Source organism: Ptychodera flava, chromosome 7 (genome assembly GCF_041260155.1).
Source record: "Ptychodera flava strain L36383 chromosome 7, AS_Pfla_20210202, whole genome shotgun sequence".
NCBI classification, from domain to species: domain Eukaryota; kingdom Metazoa; phylum Hemichordata; class Enteropneusta; family Ptychoderidae; genus Ptychodera; species Ptychodera flava.
In genome coordinates this window covers 10,174,019-10,199,814 of record NC_091934.1, presented here as the reverse complement: position 1 = coordinate 10,199,814, position 25,796 = coordinate 10,174,019, and the positions used below count along the sequence as shown (strand labels likewise).

Here is a 25,796-nt window from a genome sequence, read left to right as displayed (position 1 = left end):
GAGAGAGAGAGAGAGAGAGAGAGAGAGAGAGAGAGAGAGAGAGAGAGAGAGAGAGAGAGAGAGAGAGAGAGAGAGAGAGAACAATTGACGGGGAGATTTGGAAATATCAAGGGTATGTGGAGGAGCATTGAAAGGATTAGAGGACGTAAATGAGGAAATCGAAACGAAACTTCTCTGATATATGTGAAATATGTGTTGGGTTATTCATGCAAATTATTGGTGGTTGTGCTTCATGTTTCTACTGCACGTTTCTTATTCTACTCCCTGAAGCGTGATGAACAGACCAGTTTTTAACTTCTCAACAGAGCCATATGTGTACAGTCATAACTTGTTTAAAATTAAATTCAAGTGTGGACTAGAATTCATTTGTCATCAATAACAATGATTACGGTTCTTTACACAGACAGAGAGTATTTTTGCTGAATAGAATACGGTACTTGCTGTTCTAGCATGCTGTAGGGTTTAGAACAAGAAACTGCAGGTGATACACACAACAAGCGTAATGAAAAATTGGCCGAATAGAACAGCTAATACATATAGTTGAATTGTATGTTCAAAACAGCGCCCTCCTTCCCTGGTAGAGAAGCACACACGTACACACACAATTACATCGGTCCAGTTTTATTTTGAGGAGGGGGAATCAAAATTATAGCAATACAGAAGGAACACTTGGAAGTGATCTGAGTTTGTTACAGGGGAATTTGAATAAATCAGATTTTTTTGCTTCTCCGATAACCCCTCCGGTGAATGCAAGCTTATTTTAGTAGCTATTCTCTTTCACACAACACCAAGTATCCAACTGATGTCCCCTTTAATGTATGCATGGCAGTGTGTAACTTCGTCTTCCATTATTCTCATGTAGGGAATGAATTAACTGAATATGGCAATTCATAACACTAACTTTAGTAGAAAACATCACTGGTCATCTTCACGGACACTGTTCAACACTTGAACCAAACACAGATGTGAATCCTCCTAGCCAGAAATCTCTTAAAATAACTGAAAAGCTCAACACGTGTGTAAAATTAACTACAATGCTTTTTAATCAAAAATCAAGGACACAGTGTACAACACAAAATAAACCCGAAACATGGTAAATTACTGTTGTGAAGTGTGCAATTGAATTAAAATATATGAATTGATGTCGGTTGCAATCGGCAAACATTAAAAGCGGCAAGTATTTGATGACTGTGTCCAAAAAATGTCTCTCTCTATCACATCATTCTGGGAACTTCTTCTGGTAATTACATTCTCCCGTAGAGGGCAGTTTTTCAGTGTTCTGGTAAAAGAACGTCATAACAGTGGAGGCTTCACCCAGGTATGCGAGAAGAATGTCGACATTCCGAGAAATGTCACCGATGATTGGTAATTCAACAGATCCCTGCGAAAATTTAAGCAGATGTGAGCAAAAAAGTAAATTGTTACAATTTAACAGCTAGTAGTCGGATGTGTATTCTGATTAAATGATAGCAACCTGCCTGGAACTAGACTGAAAAATCCGCCGCCCGAGGGCGCACTCTATGCTACCTCTGAGAGCGAAGAGAGCGCCTTTGAGCGGTAGAGGTGTGGATATTTTAGTCAGGTTTAACGCCTGGAAAACGATTTGTCACTTCGATGGAACAATTTTTCCTAACATCACTGAAACAAATCTTCATGGTTTCAAATACTAAAAGTACACCAATCGATGTGTTTTCCCCTTGCTGGAAAACACTCTTCATACTTTTGCTGTCTATTTTTCATCAAGACCATAGTGTATAGGCTTTACGAACAATTTGTATATATTTGGAATGACCCTCAATTTTATTTATACACTCCATTTTTCATTTCACCTAAAGGAACGTTCTGTGTTTTGGAGGCGGCATCAACGTACTGTTCTTATTCTTTTTTCAAATGCTTTCCTTTGGCAAGACTAGTACATGACACGACATACCTTCATCACTCGTTGTCTAAGTTCACTGACAATGATTTTCGTCTTAGTAAGACTTTTACGCATCCCCATCATTGTTTCCGTAAGAACATTGAAGTCATTCATGTGTCCTATTGTATGAACAGCACCTGGAATTGACAAGTAGTTGAAAATATATCGACAGTTTCCAGCACAAATGTAACAAATACGTCACCAGGAAACCTAAAAACCTGCGGTCTTTCCTAGTTAGTCAACCTTAAGTACCGGCTATGATAGACCGCCACGGGAAATTATGCCATGGAGCATGTTTAAAACGTAACAACTTAATAATTAAATTATGAAGATGAAGAGCCTACTTCACATGAAGCGTAATACAAATGACTCTTCATGGAAAATCAACAAAGGTCATGACCCCGCAGTGATATTTGGGAGTTTGTAGTCTGTAAAAAGTTAACATTTCGCGGAAGAATATGAAAATGCTGATGAAAGAGTTACAGACGCAAATTTGCAGAATTCTGTGATTGTGTATTCGGCTGTTACAGAGTGTAAGATGAAAGTGATTGACTTATTGTGATGAAACTAGGATGCAATTAAAGTGGAGTTGACACAGGGATATAGCAGCCATTCTTTCAATTCAAATGTTTGGTGACACAAATGAAATTTAGTTCTACAGTACCAAAATGTGCAAGATGACCCCAAAATTGTAATTTTGAAAGAGAATGGTTTGAAGTCTCTTTGAGGATCGTTTTAATAAAAATTTAAGACTTTCAATTTCAAGGCGTATACCACCTTGAGGTCAAATTGCACCACAAAACCTGCCAGTTGATGAGCCCCCCTCAAATAAACTTTACAGAAAGTTTCACTCATATAGATAGTATTTGTCAAAGATACAAAATAAACTTGTACACGGATGACTATCAATGTTGCTGCGTTCGATTCCTCCTCCTCTGTTTTCTTCAACCTTCTTCACCACGGTCTTCTCATCCAATTGGGGTCGGCTAGCAATGACCTTCTCGTGTCCTTGGCAATCTTCAGTACAGGGCAATGACTCGATGTAACAACTGGACAAAGCAGTGGTTGCAGCCTTCACACGGGAATGTAGAACTTCAATGTGCCATGCTAGGTCACGCATCATTGGGAATTCAGCAGAGCCCTACGGGAATTTAGCCACATTAGGGGTTAAAGTTTATTGTCACAGTTTGATAATTTGTTATCGTATGTGGGTTGTAATCATAAAAGAAAGTTACAGCATGCTGCCTTGAGTGTAATTAATTCATCCTGGAACAAAATCAAGTTCAATGCCTGTCACATCTCCAATGTAGTTTCGTGAAAGAACAAATGAACTTATCTCAAATGTTTTAGATTCCGAAGAATATTTTTTAACCTTTTCATCTCCAATTTACTCAGTTTGTAAGCAGTTCCACCATCACCATGGAAAACAATGGGTTTGGGTCAAACCCTGGTGGTGAAAGCGTTAACCGTATGCTTCAAGTGTCACATTTTGTTCTCAGTACTTTTTACTTTTTAGCAAGATCTTGGTGATATGGAATTTTGAAGATTTTAATATTTATCTAGTGCCAGTGACTAGCTAAGTGTGCCCTTTACGATAGCGCCATCAAATCACGCATGCTTCCATTTTACAAAAACGTAATGCAGAATAATTATACGTCATGTACCTTCGCCACTTTAAGATGTTCATCAATTCTGTCTTCCAGCTTGATGATGATCCTAATCATCCCCTTCATTTTATCTTTTAGAAAGTTGAAGTTGTTCATGTATCCAATCGCATGAACAGAGACTGAACTCTTCTTTACGCTATGCTCAGGTTCCAACGTTTCTGAGAAGTAAAGAATTGATTAACGAAGCGAAGTTGATTAGCTTGAAAAAGGTTCATAGGTTTTGAGAAGTTTGGTCATTAAATAGAAAATAAAAATAGCAAGGCTGTGGAAAGCAACGTGATAGAAATGCTATTTTTAACGACGCGACGGTTCTAACTATCTAAACTGTAGGGCAAGTTCGCTTTTATTATTTTCAAATCACAATCAACTACTTGCCGTGAGTGTTTTAGAATTTAAACAAACAAAACAACAAAAGTATAGAATTTGGCAACGCCTTGTTGCTTTAGGGCCATTGTGCCTTCTTGGATATTTCGTCAATGATTTACAAGCAAGCATCATGGGAAGATACAACAAACATGCAAAACAAATCATGGATGTTGCTGGACAAACCATAATGAAAATACTCCACCTAAAAACCAAACCTGTAAGGATTAATACTGCCAACAGGATGAACAGAGGGCTACCATTTCAGCAATAGAAAAAAGTAATAAGCACTGAACATAAAGGAAAACCACCTATTACCTTGCATGTTGTGAACAACATTGCCATCAACATTATTATTACATTATTATTATTAAAAGACATACTGTTGTTTCTGACGGGGCCAGTTCTTCCATCTCGGGCATTCTTCTTCCTGACTGAACCACGTGACTTGCTGTCGTCCCGGAAGGATTTGTGTCTCACTTTCCTTTTATTCCAGACTGGCTTTGAAAATTTGCCTTTGACTTGACATTCTCCTGTGTCAGCTTTGTCTGCAGGAGGAAGAAATACGAATAAATGTAAGGTGGAAAACAAAAAAATTGCAATTTTTATCAAATTCTGAAAGGTTACGAAAAATGAAGGTACCTGTTTCTTTCTGAGATACTGAAAGTTCATCTAATATATTACCCAACACTATCCTTTCTAAACTCCTGATCTTAAGGGCTGTGAAAAGGTTTTCCTCTGCTTAAAGGAATATTACAGTTGTAGTCATGAACCATGTACACATTAATGGATGCAATTCCTAACGTAAATACAATTATGTATCGTGCAGTGTCCTAGTAGCTACATCAAATTCAACATGATACAATTATAATTATAATAATATTTACCGAGAAACCATCTGTACATTTCAACAAAAGGTGGACCATCAAATATCAACTCTTTAACAATTGCACGTGGTCATGAACTTACCATCACACATTTGCTTTGCATTCATATTTGTCACTCCAGATCCAGAGGATAGCTTCTCTTCGGATATTTGCCCTATTTTGATTTGCAGAACACGGTTTAACTCTGTGTTTCTCAGCAATTGGATCCCTATGCGTCGCATTAGGGTCGTTAGTTCGGATATGTCAGCTCTTGAGAAAATCCCGGAATAAAGGGCCTGTGTGGTTTTACCATCAGCTACAGAAACAAAATTTGTAACAATAGCGAGTACTTACGGAAAATTGCACTTTTTCAAAGCGAATTTCATATTGGAGTCACTGAGAAACTTTGTGACTGACCATGGGTCTACTTTTTCACTCAGAATTTGAGTGTTTGTCACTAACACTTGATCGAGCTGTATGCATACTTTAACAAACACCAGTACAAAGTAAATTTGTGCCAATCATCACCACGCTAGCAGCACAAGTGTGGATATCAGTGACTTTTGTGGTAGTTGCCTTTTGGAATGTTTGCCATGGCGAGTACACTTAAACATAAGTTTCATGTACTATTTTCATAACTGTCATTGAAGAGCAAATGACTGAGACAGTTATTTGACTTTTTCGTTTTAAATGAAAAAAATGTCATTTGATTACATACAAGCAGCTGCTTCAGCTATCTTACCTTTGGAGTTTGTTGTCTCCGCTTCAATGCCTCTTTTTATTGCTCTGAGATCAACACGGTCGGTAGGCAAATTTTCTTCCTGGAAATCAGCGTGTTTCATTGGACGCTGTATCTTAGTGGAGCCATTTTGGACAGCTTCCTCTGTTTCAGCACCTGTTTGTTGTGATGACAAACCAACAGCCTTGTCGTGCTTCTGTGTTGACCCAAGTTGTCCACGTTTCACATTCATCAATGAGTAGATGGGTGAAGAAAACATCACCAGTTTTCTTATCTGGTCGATGTCATTTAGTTTAGGAGCTGTATAAAATCAATTAGAAGAGTAAATAAGTGACATACTGAAACATGATAAAAGTAATGAAGCAAAATATTTTAATATTTTAGGGACGACATGCTACATGTCTTAACTTCCAAGACCAGTCGGCAATATCTTTATAACTCTAACCTTGCTTGAACTCACTTTTGGATGGAAATACAAAACTATATAGCACCACAGTCGGACAATAATGTCCCAGTTGAACAACTGTGCTACCATACTACGGGGCAACATTGCCTCCTGGCTCTTGTCAAAGATTACCAGATACTTTCATGGTCGGGAGCTACAGGGTGGGTGGAGGAACTGTGGTATAGCTAAGGTACAAAAATGATGGCTACGAAAGACACCTGCATGAGGACAAGCTTACATATATATATATATATATATATATATATATATATATATATATATATATATATATATATATATATATATATATATATATATATATATATATATATGATAAAACAGACCAGCACTTTACAAGCATTCTAAAAGGAGCATCAATATTGAAGAGGAGATACTAGTAACAATATAAGACAAGACACAGATTATAGCCAGGTGTTACCTTGTCTGCTATTAATCTGATTCATCAAATTAGGAATCACAATATAATAATGGTAAGCTGCATCAAATCCAAAGTGATACCAAAGTGATTACATGATGTATGCCGATGTACATGTATAAAGTACAAACACTAACAAATTCATGTATGTCACTATCTTGATATTAAAGACTAACAGGATACTTAAGGTTATTCTCCACAGTGCTATCTCTATGGGGATTATAAAATTTCTGATTTTCACAAATTTCGCAAAACTTAGCAGGCGAAAACTTTATTTTATCCATAAGCATAAACAATGAGCTGCCACAAGTGGTAGGTCGATAGAACACTGCAAAAATTGAAGAGTCCGACTATCTGTCCCCGAGGAGCATTCTACCTTAACACATAATTGTTAACTTACCATCGAATAGATTTTTTTGATTCTCTCCGGATGTTATGGTGGTCATTTCTGATCTCAGTCTCTTTACTGATATCAGCCCAATTTTAATTCTCAGAGCAATATTAGAATCAGTATTTCGAGCCAATCGCACACCAAGAACTCGAATTTCGCCCATCAGTTGGCTCATTTGTAGACTGAAGTTTACAATCCCTGCATCACTATTTACTCGTGTTTCTTCACCAACTGACGAAACAAATTGAGTAGTTAAGCATTAATTGCATTAATTAACAGACAATTCCATTTTTACACTATAAGCTTAATTTCTAATGTAGCTATAGCCAGCAACTAGTTGACTTTCTATTTTTCTGTCCTGTTTTCAGTGTTTTGTTAACGTCTATTACGTGATGAGCCATAAGAACAGACGTTTAGCTAAATTCTTGTTTTCCATGGTAATTTTTTGAACTAAAGAATAAAATTCGTCATAAGTTTATCCCAGGAGAATTACACATAAGATAACGTTTTACCTTTTTGAACTTGCTACAGTGCCTGATTTGATTTCTTAAAAGCAGAAACACCAAGTGTGCATGTATGAACACCCTTATCAGACACAGAGAACCTAGCTATGATATCGCAGCGGAGCTGTGGCTATCGATCGTGCTCGCATCAAGGGTCATCGCGATGACCCTTGAACCGATCGCGATTGATTGATCGATCGATCGCGATCAAAGCGCCGCCGCGCTATCACAGCTACGAAGATTCAAGACTGTGTTTAAAAATAACAAAAATGCTCCTTTACACTTTTGGAGTTTACTTGCTTCAACTTACCTTCTTCGCTTCTTTTAAGAAGTTCAACGGATAAGTCTTCTTTCTGAGAATGATTTGAAGATTTGGAGACTTCCTGTGTTTTATTGGATTCAGCCTCAGCTCTCAGTGTAGCTAACTCCGTTTTCAGTTTTTCATTTTCAGCAATTATCTCCTCCATCTTCCTGGAGATTTCATCTCTCTCTGACTTCGTCTTCATCATCTCCTGACTAGACTCGATGGCTGAGTTTTTTGCTGCATCAATGTCCTTGGAGAGTTTTTCATTTTCTTGTCTCATCTCATCCCTGGCTTCTTCAATGCGGGTTTTCTCCGCTCTAACATTTCTCAGCTCTGATGTAAGTTTGCTGATTTGATTGTGTGCCGAGGATGCTTTGTCTGACAAACGTACCTTTTCTTCGTAAATGACCTTGATGTCTTCCTTGAGTTTAGTATTCTCCTTGGTGACTTTCAGGATCTCAGTTTGGAGAAGTTGGTGTCCTTTTCTAAGGTGGTCCAACTCCAATTGCAGTGTACGCCTCCCCTCGATACCTGTGTCTAACTCTACCTGCAGCTTTTGTTTGGCTTTGCTGAGGTCTATCAAATTACTTTTGATGGTATTGTTTTGCTTTGAAAGAAAATTCAACTCTGATGCCATTTGGCTTATTTGGTCCTGCGCGGTAAATCCATCATTCAACAGGCGTTGTGTTTCTTTCTTGAGCGCGCTGTTGTCTGCCAGGATATTAGTTTTTTCTTCCATGACTTGCCGCAGCTCAGCTTGAAGGACTTCGTTGTCTCTGCTGAGGTGATCAAAATCACTTTCTACTTTTCGCTTCTCTTTGCTGGCTGTGTCCAGCTCTTCTTCCACCTGTTGCTTGCTTTTACATAGGTCAGCAAGCTTACTGTTGATTTTGCTGTTCTGACTTGAGAGGGCAGTCAGTTCTGACTCCATTTTTATTATTTTTTTGCTGGCTGCCACCGCATCCATTGAGAGACGTTGTTTTTCTTTCTTTAAGAGATTGTTGTCTGTTTGGATGATATTTTGTTGGTGATTTAATTCAGAGACAGTCTCCTTGAGCTGACCAATTTTAGAAAATATGTCAGAACTTGCTCGTTGCATGTTGCACATATCATCAGCAAGTTTACTGTTCAGAATGGCGAGCTGCTCCTTTTTCGTGGCTTTGATACGCTGCTTTAGGCGGCAGGTTCGCTTTTTGGAGTCTGTTTGATTGTGAAGGAAATTACAGAAAGCACTCTCATTAGTTCAAATTAAGCCACAGAGGAATACATGATAAAGTACCGTTTGTGAACAATTGGAAAATTTTGTCTGGTTGAACAGATTTCCGATCTTATAACAATTTTCGATTCCGATTTTGCGAAAAAGATTTCTATCTTCATGCCTTGAGTTAGTAAATCGTGTAATTGCTTGGAAATCGCAAAGATCCAATTCTACTGGTATACCGTTTCCTCGCTACTTTGTATCAAGGAACAAGTCAAAAACCCTCTACATTATATATGACGCTGGAAAATAGAGAAACATTCTTACACAATGTAGTCAAGACCACCACTGCAGAACTACAGCGTTATCCGTGTCATATAACAAAACTCTCGACAGATTGATTACAATAAACCAACTTTTACAAAATATTGACGTTTTCTCTCACCACCACTTTTGCCTTCAAATTCAGGACCTAATTCAACTATGTCTTCACATAGTCCATCCTCTGCTTCATTTTGAGAACTGGTGTTCTCAACCGAGACATTTTGCTGCAGTTGTTTTATACAGAGGCGGATCTCTTTCTGGCTCTCGCCGATTTTCTATTGAGGAATGAAAAAAAATGAGATTTGAAAATTTGTTAAATCTCATGCAATAACAACAGGAGTTCCATTGACACAGCAGATTTGTGTCTGAACACTGTCACTCCTTTCGGATATCTTTGCTGAATGTTTTCAGTGAATCATTTCGTTCTATTGAAATTTGGAAATGAATATGTTGATTAATTCAATTATTTCAGGGACTTCCCCGAAATACCGCTACATTTAGGGGTTCAGCATGAGAAAGGAAGATACTTAGAGACTGTGCAAGTGCAGTGCTGGGAAACGTTTGCATCGCAAAATTGGCCCCAAGTTTTAAATTTGCAAACTTTATACTAATTGCAGCAGTTTTAAAGTTCATTCAGTTGAGGCACACGCATGCATACAAATAAACATGTATATACATGTTACATCGCTGACATCGGAGCTTACAGTTTCTCTGATAAAATGCAGGCTCTCCTCTACATTTCGAAATTATACTTTATTGCGTGCATATGCTGCTAAATATATCAAAAGGGCCTACAGAATCAACTAATATTTGCTGCGAAAGTTGAAAAATGCGAAAAAAAGCAAACTGCTATAGCTTTATAAGTGTGAATAGTTTAATTTGTGTTCAATGTTTCGTTACGTACCTCGGTAATGTCCAGTTCCTCTTTCTCCTCGGCTAACTGCAGGGTTGAAGCAAAGTATAACAGTATTTTATCGAAAAATTATGTAGCTATGAATGACATGAACTGATAACACTCACTGTTTTTGGTACAACTTGACGCAGGTCTCCCGACCGCAAGTTGATGCAATGTTCTGTTGTACATATCAAGTGTATAATGCCAATGCTCAGCAACATTTCACAGATGAAGGTGTATGGTAGGTATACTGGTAATAAGATTTTTATCAAGTTATTTTATTGGAGTAGATTTGGTTTCACTCTTACAGGCGATATGTTAGACATCTGACAGGAAAACTGCAGACTTTTTTTAAATGTACCTTTTCTCTACAAAATAGTAGTAAATGAAAACAGGCTAAAAGTAATTAAACACTAGATTTTGTCTATTTTAAGGTAGTATGTGCCTCGAAAGTGAAAGACTTGCTCAAACTTCCCAAAAGAAACTCAACCATGTTCTTTCCAAATCAACATTTACCGATATTTGAAATTCAAAATGGCCACCACACCCGCGTTAACTTTATACGGAAAAATAATTTTTTCGATTTCGAAAACTAAGACGGTGAGAATTGTTCTTACTCCAAGGGCTTTAAAATGCGCTCCTAAATGTGAAAGATCAAAATAGATTTGTCAAAGAACTGTTTGGAGTCTTTGTTTCCATAAAACAAAACAAAATCGATCTTACCTCTCTTCTGAGAGTGCCTTTTCTGGTTACAATTAATCTAACTCGCTCCATGGCGCCTATAGAATAGATTAACGATAAGATAAAGATGAAAGTCAACATAATATCCCTGTATCTAGCTAATCATGTAGTTTCTTAATGTCCAGATAGAAAACAATTAGAAATTTCTGATGCAAGTGGAAGTGATTAAGTCGAATATCGCAATCATAGAAGTGAGTTGATGATACTTCTATAGGTCGTAAAGAACACCCTAACACGCATACCCGTACATGTATAACGATCGCGGTGATTCATGCACCGCAATTCATTCGTCAATTTTAATTTTATGACATGAAGCAGGTAGTAAAATAAACTTGTTAATGTAGGGTTACAAAGGAAAACGATTATCGGCGTCAGCTACTGTGGAGACACTGAAGTGATGTGTCTGTCAAGCTAGCGTTTCATGCTCTACCGTGATACTGCGATTAGAGAACTGTTATTAAATAGGATCACTGGTCCTAACAAATATAATATTTTCAGTTAAGGAATAAATATTTGAATAACATATCTATCTCAAAAATTTTTTAAATTGTAGAAAATTTGTCTTATGAATTTCGTAGGGTTGGTCGGCAACCTAGCCCGCAGCCTAGCCATCAATCGCTCGCCTCCTTGGGTCAAATTAAAACACTGATATCCTAAATACTAATAGGTGACAGCAATGAGGGAATTGTTCGCGTTTCCAGATTTGCCACCTAACTATTATGCACATTTCTGAATGTTTAGTGAGTGACAAAATTATTTCACTGATGAATGTTCGAATGCCGACTGAGTGTGTGGAGTTACAGGAACATCGAGAACCGAGAGGATCGGAGTGCGCGCGTGCGACGGGTTATCTTTTCAAATCCGGAAACAAAAGCCAAAAGAAAATAGTTAAATTTTAACATGTTCACAACTTACGGTGTCATTCTTGATTTTTGGCATAAATGCAGAATTTGTATACGGATAGAGTCCATCGTACGATGTGGCACACGCTCTGTCAAAGTTTGGAATAATATGAGGACAATCGTGGTCACGTGACTTGTCGCAGAGGGCAGCAAACAATACTCCTGTGATCGAATCTCCTGTGTTCGAAGGACTGAACCATTACAAGGTTTAAACCATTATTGGCGGAGGGGCGAGGACGAGCGGCTTGTCAAAAAACACACCTTAGCGTTTTTCCTGGTGCGTCAATTTGAAGCTTCATGTGTGACAGTGGTCATAAAAAGAAAACTGGTGTCATACTGCAATAACATAATACTACGCTTTCGATACACACTGGCCAGTATCGCGTGCAGAGCGCAACTGTGCGCTGACAGATTTTAAAAGACCAGTGCATGTGTGTCAGCATTACCAGTACTTTTGTTGGAATCTTATGATTGAAATCAGATGACCAACAAAGAAATATGACCGTGGTCGAAGTAATAATTTGGTAAATTCTTTAAAAACTGTGACTTGAGAACTCTTTGGACTCGATAACGAATATTCTAGATTAAGTAGATTTGCACCAAGTCTGTTGGCATATGAATATCAAACCAGAATAAATTGAAGAAATAAACTTTAGCAGAATATCACGTTAGTGGTAGGCAGTTGCGTAGACGGCCCGCTAGGCCAGCTAGTAACTGCTACCGAGAAAAGCCAAGTGACTGGGGGGGGGGGGGGGGGGGGGGGGGCTTTTACTGTACCAGATCAACAAATGACTAAATTCAACCACGGAATTCACACTTAAATAAGATACGCCTACATAACTTTTGTTTACAGTTTCTCATTAAGTAATATTTATTTGGTACTTTCTGTGAAAATCGTGACTTGAGAACTCTTTGATCTCGATAACGAATATTCTAGATTAAGTAGATTTGCACCAAGTCTGTTGGCATATGAATATCAAACCAGAATAAATTGAAGAAATAAACTTTAGCAAACATCACGTTACTAGTAGTGGTAGGCGTGTTGCGTAGACAGCCTGCTAGGCCAGCCAGTAACTACTACCGAGAAAAGCCAAGTGACTGGGGGGGGGGGGGGGTGTTTACTTGTACTACTACAAATGACTAAATTCACACTTTTAAGTAATATGCGCCTCAATAAATTTTGTTTAAGCTTACATTTTTCTCAAGGAAGCTGTCAATCATTCTCTTTCAAAATCAAGAATAAACATCGGGGTCACTGTACAAATTTTGGTATAGGAGAAATATATTACCAATTTATTTACCGATATTTGAAAGTAAAAATGGCGCCATCCCTGTGTTGACTTCGAAAAAGTAAGGCGATTGAAATTTTTCTTATACCAAGAGTTTTAAAATGAGCCCCATAAGCGGTGGCTTAGCAAAGAATTATAAAAGTTTGAGAGTCCAAATATCTATCGCTGAAACGCATTCGACCTTATAATTAAGGTAGTATGCACCTCGAAAGTGCAAGTTTTTGCTCAAGCTTTCAATTCCTGAATGAAACTTTTAACCATATTCTCTTACCAACTCAACGATAAAAATCGGGGGTCACCGTGCAAAGTTTGGAACTGGCGAAACAAATCACCCAACATTTTGCGATATTTGAAATTCAAAATTGGGAGAATTTTTTGATTTCCTAAAAACTAAGACGATGAACGTTTTTGTGTCTCCAAGAGCTTTAAAATGAGTCCCCACAAGTTGTAGATCAGGAAAAAAACTGTAAAAGTTTGAGAGTCCGACTATCTGTCCCCGAGGCGTATTCTACCTTAAGTCGAGGGAGACACTTCAGAGCAAATCATGAACAAAACAATTCATGTAAAATGATTACGCGAAGTATTGAAATAAAGTGTGCTAGCGTCCATAGACAGTAGCTTCTACAGTCCATGTACCGTCACGGCAATACTAATAATATTGGCAATGGTATAATGACAGAATGTAATGTTAGCAACATCATGATAAATTTTGAAATAACATTTAAATGAATTTTGATCAAAAATCATAAAATAATTAAACGTTAAAAACGACAGGATGAATAATGAAACAAAAATGTGGTAATCTTGATGAAATATTAAATTGAAATGCATCGGTAATTTCGAATTAAAAATTAATGAAGTCAATAAACCAGCAATAGTATTTTGGCAGTGATCTAACCACGTAGCCAAGTACATAGGATTTCTTTAGACCTGCTAAACATGTACAGTACTACTTCTTTGCGATCATGTTGTAAAACCGTTCCGCGGATTGAAATGTAAAATTTTGATTTTTGTGACATACAACAGACCGTTGTAATAAATATTAATTGGTATTGTTTCAGAGAAAAAAAAAGTCAGGATGAGCGCCAACGTCGACTGTAATCGTATTGTTTATGTAATATTGTTCACACCACACTATCATAGAATAGCATCACAAAATTAGCATAGCATATCAGTGTCTGTACTGGTCGCTCGCCATCGTCACGCTAACAGTTGTCCGTTGTAAAAGTACATAAAGTATTCGTACTACTGCTTTTTCACATAAGTCATAATGATATAGAACATAACATTTAAAAATACTACGCCTATTTCTTCTTTGCTGCAAACCGGTGATAAGTTCCAACGCTTACACATTCTTTGTAGCATCTATTGTACTTTGAAGTCACTGTTTATACTGCAAACTGAATTAGTTTTCGCAGACAAGTTGAAAAAAATTGATGTTCCTGCTTGCCATGTGGCAGTTTTGCAATACTTCCCGCGTTTCCTCTTCTGTAGCAGTTGGATAGTTCAAAGTTAAGTCGGAAGGATTAACAACTTCTAATGAATAGCGAGTGACAAATTCACCAGGCAAATCTGAATACGTGACAGCCGACTGAGAGTGTAAAGATACTGGAACGTCGGTAGTCACGGTGCGCAAAGGAGTATGGGCGTACAGCATGTTAGCCTTTCAATTTAAAAACACAAATAAAAAGAAAAAAGTTAGGTTTTAACATGTTAACAACTTACAGTGTCATTTTCGATTCCTGGTAATGAAAAATTTGTATACGAGTGGAGTCCATCGCAAGGATGTGGCATACGCTTCTCAGAAGTTTCGAAATGAAAACAATATGAGAACAATCGTGGTCACATGACTCGCCGTAGAGGGCAGCAAACAATTGTCATGTTCGAATGTGTGAACCCAGCAGGACCCCGACATAGAGTGTAAACCATTCAAGAAACTGGTTAAAGTATTCAATGTTAGGACTTTAAGCGTTAATGCGTTCTCATCAGTTAGTTTGAAGCAGTGTGTGTGACATTAGACACGAAATAAAAAGGAAGTTCTGTCATTCTGCACACATCCAACTCAAAGCTTAATCTTACACTTATCATGAAAGCGCTGGTACGGTCAGTATCGCGCGCATGTACGCGACTCATACAGTTCAGTAGGCCTACAGCGTTGATAATCTTTATTCAATCAAATCCTGACATTCAAACAACATAATAATATACGAAATGTAACATGCGCTAAAACAACATTAACTTCACGAAGTATTTGTGACAAAATCATAGCGTTTTTTGTTTCGATAACTAATTCAAAATTTTGATAAAGCTTGAACTTTTTAATGTACTACTCTAAGAATGGCATAATCCAACTAAAGCTGGGGAAAATATGCAAGTTATTGAAGACATTGGTATCAATCGAAATGTACATTTTCTTACGAGGAAACGCAAACAAACTTTCATCTAACATAGTTTCGGGAAGTATTGTTTACCGACATGCTTAGTCTGAGACTGCCATAATGATTTGGAAGTAAGCTTGCATCTAAACACTGTCGGCACGACAAACACGTTTGAGTTGTTTCCCGTGTACCACGATGTGCGCGCTAAATAGTAATTCTTGCGACATAACATACTAGATAGTAATAAGAAGATATGTCCTGTTGTTTATAAATTGTTCTAGAGAAAAAAATATCGAGGACAATCATCGGTCCCGGACATCGCAACCCAGACACTGACAGGCGCGTGTTGAACAATCATCATTTTAAGTCTCTGAATCGTCAGTGTCTGTTTTTATGTCAAGTTCACAGTTAGGATCTCGTCTCAAACTAGTCTCCAAATCCGTTGATGCTGTAGTGTCTAGTTCACTTCTGCTGAAATATCACTTATATAGCTTCCTGGTGTGAAAGTTGAGGGACACAGAGGCCGTTGCACACTGGGGCGTCGGGCTATTGGCGTGTTAGGAGTGGATGGCAAGTCTATTTTCTTCTTTTTAGAGGGGGTTGGAAAGTCTATTTTCTTCTTTTTAGAGGGCGGTTCATCACCATTGTCATCAGCCCGAGTCACTGCGTTTGAATTTGCTGGTAAAATGATGACAGGATCAGTCTGTGTCGCTACATCGTGAAACTGTTCATCGGCACAACTTGAACAGCAAGCCAGTGTCCTGGCCACCGCTTGTCGTTCGCCATTATCACGTTAACAGTTTTTTTTAACATATGGGAATTATTCTTACCACCTGGTTCTTTCACGTGTTTAGTAATGATATAGAAAATAAACTTTGACAATCATCACACTTATACCTAATACGCTGCGAACCGGTGATAAGTTCGACCAGATACACATATTCTATATAGCATCTATTGACCTTAAAGATCCATTAGCTGTAACTTTCGTCATTTTTAAAATTGTGTTTGTTCTGTGTATCATCTGCCATTTCTGGTTTGAATCCCTGGACCATGGGGAAATTCCTAATATTTAGCTCATAAATATACCCTATGAGTATAATCTGCATTGTTATTGTTTAAATTTTGTATTCAGGTCCCGACTAGAATACATTTATCAAAAATAACAATGGTCATTTCACATACACAGGCTGTGTTGGCAAGCAGGACACCGGACATTGGTCATGATGATCGGTTTATAGTACAATTCTGTAGTTGATACATTAAAACAGAGTAGTGAAAAATTAGTCAACAGTTAGAGCTAATGTTTTCCCGCATTTTTGCTTCTGTAAGAGTTTGATAGTTGAAAGTTAAGTCGGAGGCAGCTTATAATTAATAGCGAGTGACAAATTTACCAGACTACGAGTGTAAATAATACGGGAACATCGGGAGTGCGCAAAGGATTGTGGGCAGACGACATATTAGTTTTTCAAATACCGGACACACATGAGAGAAAAAAGAGATATGTTCCAACATGTTCACAACTTACAGTGTCATTCTCGATTCCTGGTAATGCAAAATTTGTATACGAGTTGAGTCCATAGCAACGATGTGGCACACGCTTCTCAAGAGTTTCGAAATGAAAACAATATGAGAACAATCGTGGTCACATGACTCGCCGTAGAGGGTAGCAAACAATTGTCATGTTCGAATGCTATATGGAAGAACGAGGGAGTGCAAGAAATGAACAATTATATGCGTTTCGAAGATTAGCATATAATTACTATCTATTCGTTACATGAGAGAATTCCTTTGATTTACGTTTGCGTCACCAGGTGTTGAATGCGTATATATTGGTGTAAAGCTCTTTTGTCTTCAGTCTCGGTCGAAACTCCACGATGTCAACACAAGCATTTTTTTTCCAAATTATTATGTAATTGTTTCATAGTACTTGTATTTCAGTGTAAGGGGGGGGGGATTGCATAATAAACGTGGTGCGTTTTTCGAGGGTACGCAGTACTCTCGTGGGGTGTGACGTGTGACGACACCCGCATACCGCACATTTATATCTCTGTTGTGTATCATTTATTCTCATTTCTCGAAGTTTAGTACAGATCGGGCCTAAATACACTGTTGCGCCTTTTACCAGTGATGAACTTTCATCAGTTGGTTTGAAGCAGTACGTGTGACGTTAGACACGAATAAAAACAAAACTCTTGTCACTTTTGCACTTATCTAAATCTGCGCTTGTGATACGCGCGGGTCGGTATCGCGCGCATATTGTGCGCAATTCAGCTCTTCGTACTTTTCAAGGAATAGCGTCCGTGTACAAGGAATAATCTCCATTAAAGGAAATCTTACCATTCAAATAACATCATTATTCCAGAAACGTAAACTGCGCCTAAATAACATTAATTTGACGAAGTATCTGTGACAAAGCCACATTTTGGTCTTGAAATTTTGATAGGGTTAAGGTAAAAAAGCTTGAATGTCATACATTTATTGCAGTTTGTTCGTCAGTTTGCTTGTTTGTTAGCTTTACATATGCGTGTTTTACTTGTTTCTTTATTTCTAATTGGTTTTTAATTTCATGTTTTTTGTTTCTCTTATATATTTGTGTTTATGTTGTCTGTTTAATTGTTTGTTTCTTTACTTATTTGTTATTTAGCCTGACACCCCTTCAGTGGTTGCACCGCCAGAAACTACGAAAAGAACATACCGAGTCTTCATTCATTTTTATGGCCAAGAAAAAAGCTTTATATCAGCAAAATATTCAAAACTTGAAAGAGTGTAGGACAAATAATCCAAATGATTAGCAAGAGAGTACAAAGGGACTGGTAACTAAGATTCCATTCCTGAATCATCACAAAGTGTAAGAGAAATTAGTAAAACACGAACACAAAACGTCACGACGTAACATTTTTCTCTTTCTTGATATTCAATACTGCGTCAGCACACTTACCATGCACGTTGAGGTAAAATATTTTCACACTGATTCTCTACAAAAAAATTAAATTACACGTACATTGCTTCACAAGACACTTCCATTGCTCACTAGACATATTTTGCACGAATCTAGAATATTTCGACTGTAGTGAGAAAGGAAGAAGAGAAGGAGAAATGTTCATACATCAATTGGTCTACGTCCCTAAAGATACTGTGGAAGAATAGGGATAATCATGCGATGGCAATGGAACATTTTGTGATTATGAAAGGAAATCATATCAACACGTGAACTGAGAGTCATGATATATGTAAATGGATGCAAAATATGAAATGAGGTATGTTATACTGTGTTATGTAACGTGAAACATCTTTCCTATGCGCTATATTATAGACCCAGAGCGGCCTCTTTCGACATCAGTTTTCAACAAGCTTGCAAACATAAAGTCAGCAAATTTGACTCAAATTCTGTACGTCTAATGGTACATTCATCTGAGAAAGTATGTTTTACTGCGCGACGGGTTTCACTATAATTTCGCCTTCTCTACTTGTTCTATAGTGCTGACTGCATGCACCATGTTCTCGAAAATCCACGAATACTATCGTGTTTCTTCGAGTTGGCACCAATGCCTGGCTAAGTATTCACAATGTTTTACAATGCATTAGAGAGGTTATCTCCTGGTTTTCAATTGCTACATTTTCTTTGTCTGAAATTCTAAAATCTTTGGAAGATGTGTTGAACTATCAGAGGAAACATACTCTGGAGACACTGTGCAAACACATCTGTTAAAAAATAGATTAACATCAGATAGGCATCACCAGCACTCTGAGAGTATGTAGATCATATTTTCTTACGCAATTCTGACACTGTTAGTGACAACAAGTTTCGATTCGATAATACACACCAATACGATACGTCATTCTGTCCCAACGATGTAAATTTTAAGATAACTTTTTTTTCAAGTGTGTATACATACGTGAACCAACAATCTTGAAACCTTGGCAAACAATTCAGTAGACTAGAAAATCAATCACAACAAAGACAAGAAGGACTTTATAATGAAATAAATTTTATTCCGATGGTCAAGCTTTTCTCTGCCATTTCTGGAAATATTTCAGTTACGTATACACTTCACTGTGGAAACCCTTTTCAATCGTTGAGTCACATATCGAACTGATAAAGAGTGCGCCCTCAAGAGGTGGGACTGGCATAGCAACCCTCAGGCATCTCTAAAACAACAGCTAAGCTACGCTTGATGAAGAAGCGAGTCGGATTCACGGAAAGAGTGAGAAATGAGCAACAATTTCATTAACGAGAAGTGTGGCAGACCTTGAGTTCTCATAATGTGTTTATCATGTTAGGAATGGATCCCCTATTTCTTTCATTATGCCACATGGCAATCATCAAAAACTAGCTTCTGCACATTATGCATTAATATGTATTTTAGCTCTTCCTCTATCACTCAAAGCAATGGCTAAAGTTTCTAAGAATACAGACAGAATACTCGAAATTTCAGCATGACAAACGGATTAGGGTCAGACACGGTCGTTGATATACAGAAGCATAATACTGAAAATTGAGATACGATTTCTTAGCTGATGTTACAAATGACCTTACACTTGATTACAAGTCATGTTTCTATTGAATGCATACGTTTCACAGCGAATGCTAAAAACATTCACAATATGCCATTAAAACTGTCAAAATCGACTGCTCCTTATTGCCTTTGACTTTTCAGAAATGATTCCTGTCAATCTGTCATGGTATTCTAAATTTAGAAAAAAAGGTATATGTATGTGAAGTACAGAATATCACAGACAGAGAGATTAAAGCAGTAGAGGAGGTCATCTGCTTCAGTATGCCACCAATGATAGGTTTCATATGAACCTACACTACAGCTTGTTGGCTAGCTACATATACCGGTACATTGATCTTTGGCAATTATGCCAACATACAAGGCATACCTTTGTGTATCATTATATCTATACTCTTTGATTCTCTATTTGAAAGAAATCTGATTAAAATTCTTATTTTGCATTAAAGCATCATGTTAACTTTGCTTTTCTTTTCTTTTTAGTGTCTTTTGATGTTGTGTATTCTTCACTGATGTCCGCCTTCTTTTCTTCAAGTCTGCTGAGCCACAGTCCAACAAGAAGCACTAAGTGGCACACATGTAGGGCCATGGAACTTTGGTTTGTTGATGGGTACGTATTCCAACACAGTTCAATCACTCCTAGAGTTAAAATTCTGTTGAGGGAGAGCGACAGGTAGTCAAGTTACAAACATGCATAATTGCAAGTGATGATCCATGTTGCTGCAATGAAGATGATGCTAGACTGGTATGCCACTTTCTGAACTTCACAGATCAAGTTTGATTTGATAAAAGGTATATCAGTAATGCAGCAAACTATTTTTGTGACAAATTTCAAAATAAATGATCAAAATTAACAGCATGTTGTAGAACTAGCCTTGATTTCGTTTTTGACTTTGGTTTTTATTGAAACTTTGTAGTGTGATACTTGCTACCACCATCAGGATAACATCAACCCTACTGGTATCATTACATGGTATTATCTGATTAAGGTAGTACAACAGTAAAAGACTCACTCGAATTTTCCTTCAGGAATCTTTCAACCATACGATTTCAAAAACAAGAATAAAAATCAGGGGTCACCATGCAAATTTTGGTGAAAGAGGTATACAATTATTATTGAGGCGTAGTACATAAACGATGCACACCTGGAGTATGTTACTTTGATGGTTGACGCAGTTAGATACTTACTTCAGTACTGTTGGAAGTCCTGTACACCACAGCAAATAGTGTAGCGTGTGAAAATACCAGACATAGAATTGATAGTGGAGTGATCTACTGAAACACATACCAATAAAATGGATGAAAATAGGGTGAAAACGATATGTAATACCTTGTTAAGGAAAAATCAAATATGGAACATTAATCTTCATCAATTAATTTTCATCAAGACATATTTCAGAAGACAACCCATACAATCTAGGGCAAAGCTATCAGCTCTGTATTGTTGAATTGAGTCCATGGAGTGTTTTTGTCAAGGTTCACATCCTGGTAAATTTTACTTGGGTTCCATATTCATCTTATCAGGGTTCCCATTCAAACATCAATACAATTAGTGTTAGGGACAACAGATCTGGTACTTGAGGTCCCTTCCATTTACTTATCTTCCAAAACCTTAACAAAACACACGACATATGTTTGTGTGTGTGAAACACTTGATTAACACCACTTTTAAATGATAACAAATTTCATCTATATTTCCCTCTCTGATGATCAAATCACCAGGTATTCATGTTCTCTAATAGAAACATACACTTTTATTGAAGCTGATGACTAGAATTTACTATTGACAATATACAATGCAATCATACTTCTATAGATCAAGATATTTTCCTGATGTCTCTATTTAAGCTATGAAGGTTCTGGGATCACAAGTACTACTATTACTGGTGGAAAGATCATGATTGAGATGCTTTGGTTTTATCAATGCAATGTAGTGTACAGTATATACAAAAATTGCATGTACATTCAAATGCAAAAGCTGGTAGATACCAATACCCATATAATAACACTACCAAACACATTGCAGTATCCTCTCATGATCAATTGAAATCTTCCTCATGATTTTTAACAGAATCTAAATTGTTTTAACATAATTAGAAGATCATTTAGTCACATCGGCCCCTAAGCTTGGAATGAACCTCACATCAGACTCTGTCACTCTGTGACCTAAGATTCCTTTCCTATTAAATGCTCTCAAGACACCTTTATTAAAACACTGATTTTGTTTCAACTTGTTCTTTTGTTTTCTTCTACCTCCCGTCATGTGCCAAGAGCTAATGAGATTATAATTTTTCTTTAATATTATAAAGTTTGAAGATCATAAAATTATGAAATAGGTAAATACATGTATGCACAGAGAACAGTTGTGCCACAGTAAACAAAGGATTTCCCTTCAACATCATTGGACAATCCACTGGAACGTGTTTGGATTTATTGACCTGTGAATATAGGTCAGTGAAGTCCTCCATGATTCTAGTAAACAGTCCTCACCAAAGTAAATGATATTTGTAGCTACAAGCCTCTAACTGATTATCACAAATCACACACAACAATAGTCTTGGTTACCCAGACTACTCTACAGGGCGCTGATCCTGCCGCCCCAACAGTCTGGAGAAGTCCCATTCAAAATATCGAGCAAGGTGGTGCAACACAGACAAGAGTGATATATCCTGGGAGCAACTAATCTATGATATAATTTTTTATGTTTAAGACATCATGGAAAGTATAATTTCAAGGTTTTGTAGAAGTGGCTTTACAGTAATGAGTGTGAACTATGGCTTTTATGTCCTATATCAATTTAAGGACAAGAACGATACAACTGATCCAGGATATAAAGCTGTAGTTAACTCTCATTCCTGAAGTGGAACTTAGAAAGCCACTTCTACATAACCTTGAACATGACTTTGTCTCAAACCATAATAATTACATCATAGATCAGCTGCGCCTGGAATGCTTACTCTTGTCTGTATCATGTCATCTTGCTCAGAGATTTTTGAATGGGATTTCCCCGTACTGTGCAGGGGGGCCAGATGACAACCCCGAAGTGCAGTCTGGGTAATGGACACTAAACACAACAATAATGATCTCTCACCATGCCAACTGTTATCTGTAAAGGATATCATTTTCTGACAACTTTCTCTCTTCTTTCTTTTCTGGTCTCTGAAGAAGCTTCTTTAAGCTGCCTGTTTTTTCTGAAAAGGAGAGATAAACAACACTACTTTTCAAAGACATTTTGCACTTGGCTAGTAATTAGATAAACTGTACTTGGATTTTCCATCCTAATAAACCCTTCAACTGAAATGTCAAATGTTGCTTATCAACATAACAAACAATAGACAGGACACTTAAGGCTACATATGTATATGTAATGCTACATATCAAACAACCCTATCATCCATGCAGTTTTTAATACTTTGTATCAAGCATAAATGTGAAATATGTAATAGGCCATTTAAGAATATTCTTTGTTTGCTGTCCTTGGATTTTTGAAAAACCTATTAGCCAGCCAGGGAAAAAAAAAGACAGACAAAAAACACAAGTTTATCAACATAAGCTCATTTTTAATTTGGTTACTTTTGGAAAATATTTTGATTTGTATGGTGTTACCATTGTGTTGTTTTGTAAATTTTCTCTGAAAACCTACCAGCATGCAGACGGCTAGCAGAGAATTTTATGTAAAGCGCCATCTCAACAAAATATTGGCAGCTGATATTTTTATCGGGGACTAATCCACGAATTCCCCAAGAAAAACAAATTTTCCTCGGCAAAAGTGTTGATTGTATGTTTTGTATTTATTTAATGATTTAGTTTGTTTGGGTTGCACTGCAAGTTTGCGCAAGTTGAATGCCTTCTAAAGTTTTGTGTGACAGCAGTGCTGCTTTAAATAACACGATTGGAACTAATTTGGGATAATTGGATGGTAAAGTAATGTCTTTAAAATCTGCAAATGTAAGCTAATCTGCTTTTCTTTTTACGTTACACACTTGTTTTTATGAGTAATTTGTAATATTGAGACATTCAGCTATAGGGCACCTAAGATTTTTGAGAAATTTGAAAAATATGAAGATCCAATTATCCCAAAATAGTTTCAATCATGTTAAATGTATCTGAAGCGTGGGATGTTGAATTTAAAACATGAGTATTATTACGCAAGCGGGTGTGGCTTCAGCAGCATTCGTTTGATGACATATCGAAATAACAATGAAACTGTAAAGTCTGGCATCCTAAAGTACATACGGTATTATTCAAATTATCCTGTTATCTTCCATAATGTCTGTCATAAAATCTTTATAGCCCAAGGTTGGACCGATCCCCACACCAGATCTGGGCCTCAAAGATTATTCCAAATTTCAATAAATACTCTTTACTAACCTGTTCCACTTGAACACAGTAAATAAGACTAGAAGTATTACATGTAGGGAAAGTAACGTCATCTGGAAGTATCGATTCAGAAATAATTCCTCGGGAAGAAATCTCCAGTTGACTGTCCATTTGAAGAAAAACTGTCTTCCCAGATCAAAGGATCTGACAATGTAACCTTTGGGATTTTCAAGTAAGAATGGTATTGCTGGGACAACCTGAAATAAAATACATAATATTGAGTCAGTATCAGCACTAATGTACTTCATCCAGAGCAAGGTCAGAGTATCTGCACAAATATTACCAGTAATTTAACACTGTTACTTTGTAAGGATGCCTATTTTCAGGACTGTGTGCTAAATTTCTAAGCCTATTCATTTATAATTTGTGGCCAAATTGAGTCTAAGCAGACAACCAACATTTGGTATTTGACCTTCCGGTGAAAGCTTCAGGGTCTATAGTTTATTTCAGTACTTAATGAAAACACCAAACAAGAAGAAAGTCAGGGAGATGGAAACCTGGTACTGTCATACCAATAATTTATGCTGATGTAATTGTACTGATACTGTTCATGAATAAATTGATAAAGTATATTATCAGTATATGTAAGGTATACTATGTAACACAGAGAGGTAAATGATCTACTGCTGAATTACATGTACAAGCAGTGGTTTGCATTTTGAAAGTTTATTACTATAGTACAGCAACCCTAACCATTGTCATTGATAAGAAATAGGCAATTGTAGGGTATTTGATAAAGCAGCATCCATGACAAAGATAATAATTATACAAACCTGTACAAGGGCACAGATGACTAGTCTAGGAATGGTTGACCAAAATCCAAGTTCAGTAAGAAGTAGCAACAACAAACCTGGCGCAAATAGCAAGACATTCATCTTGATAGATACCGCAATGCTGTTGAAAACAAAAAAAAATATGAAAATAAATAAAAGTATTATAAATCTATCTTTATGTAGCATGTGTCAAAAATAACGTTGTTGTAGCACTGTATGTGAAGGACCGGTGGGATGTTAGTTATCTTTGAAAACAAATTTGTTTTCAAGCATACCAACAGCACTTTCCTGTATCATTGCATGGCATTTCTATTTTTGAAGGTATCATTGAAAAGACAGATTGCTGGTTACAAGAAACATAAAAGAATCTTCATTACTCTATTTAAGTTTATTTCCAGGGCTATCTAACCACACTGGCTTTGCACTGCAATTACCCTGTAACTTTGCTGTTGACAAGCGCCCTTACCATAGCCTGGGTCAATAAGCCAGCAAGTTATGCCATGCCTTCTTGTTTTACCAAAGTCACATTGGCAAAGGCTCTTTCCACATCAGTGTAAGTTCAAGACTGAAGCTACTTGGTGAACTTGGGGATGCGAGAGAGGCAAGAACATCCCCATTCCTTGCTCTAAAATTTTCTGTAATTTCTACGAAAAAGTACTCAGCCCTCCTCACCTGAACCAGAAACATCCCCAACCCACTTCTTATCCAGGAAAAGATTGATAGCCAAATACAGGAACAGCATAGCCACTGGATCATTGAAGAGCCTT

General features: G+C 37.2%; 2 protein-coding genes and 1 long non-coding RNA gene across 3 annotated transcripts; all 3 read right to left on the bottom strand.

Annotated features, from left to right (window-relative positions):
* Positions 1 to 1,219: 1,219 nt before the first annotated feature.
* Positions 1,220 to 9,806, bottom strand: LOC139137803 (paramyosin-like). Its single transcript, XM_070706073.1, has 10 exons — positions 9,801 to 9,806; positions 9,276 to 9,429; positions 7,639 to 8,832; positions 6,835 to 7,056; positions 5,557 to 5,853; positions 4,332 to 4,496; positions 3,583 to 3,743; positions 2,813 to 3,059; positions 1,931 to 2,055; positions 1,220 to 1,381 (listed from the first exon to the last, which is right to left on the bottom strand). The coding sequence occupies exons 1-10, from the start codon at positions 9,804 to 9,806 to the stop codon at positions 1,220 to 1,222; spliced, it is 2,733 nt and encodes a 910-aa protein (XP_070562174.1).
* Positions 9,807 to 10,058: 252 nt separating this feature from the next.
* On the bottom strand, positions 10,059 to 11,784 carry LOC139136117 (uncharacterized). Its single transcript, XR_011553108.1, has 3 exons — positions 11,706 to 11,784; positions 10,773 to 10,828; positions 10,059 to 10,094 (listed from the first exon to the last, which is right to left on the bottom strand). It is a non-coding gene; the product is annotated as an uncharacterized lncRNA (long non-coding RNA).
* An 8,175-nt stretch (positions 11,785 to 19,959) lies between these two features.
* LOC139136749 (dol-P-Man:Man(5)GlcNAc(2)-PP-Dol alpha-1,3-mannosyltransferase-like) lies at positions 19,960 to 25,716 on the bottom strand. The gene is made up of 6 exons (XM_070704564.1): positions 25,702 to 25,716; positions 25,030 to 25,150; positions 24,248 to 24,453; positions 22,996 to 23,066; positions 21,065 to 21,199; positions 19,960 to 20,529 (listed from the first exon to the last, which is right to left on the bottom strand). Exons 2-5 carry the CDS (start codon positions 25,129 to 25,131, stop codon positions 21,066 to 21,068), a joined length of 513 nt encoding a protein of 170 aa, XP_070560665.1. The 5' UTR covers positions 25,132 to 25,150; positions 25,702 to 25,716; the 3' UTR covers positions 19,960 to 20,529; position 21,065.
* Between the last annotated feature and the right edge of the window lie 80 nt (positions 25,717 to 25,796).

Bases quoted from the DNA above. Each gene is read 5' to 3' on its own strand.
- LOC139137803 (XM_070706073.1), bottom strand. The intron at 3,744-4,331 runs GTATGTCTTTTA...TTTACTTCTCAG, and splicing joins TGGCCCCGTCAGAAACAACA to AAACGTTGGAACCTGAGCAT. The intron at 3,060-3,582 runs GTACATGACGTA...AAATTCCCGTAG, and splicing joins AACATCTTAAAGTGGCGAAG to GGCTCTGCTGAATTCCCAAT.
- LOC139136749 (XM_070704564.1), bottom strand. From the start codon at position 25,131: ATGAATGTCTTGCTATTTGCGCCAGGTTTGTTGTTGCTACTTCTTACT. The intron at 24,454-25,029 runs GTTTGTATAATT...ATTTTATTTCAG, and splicing joins TCATCTGTGCCCTTGTACAG to GTTGTCCCAGCAATACCATT. The intron at 21,200-22,995 runs ATATCCTTTACA...ACAAGGTATTAC, and splicing joins GAGAAAGTTGTCAGAAAATG to ATATCGTTTTCACCCTATTT.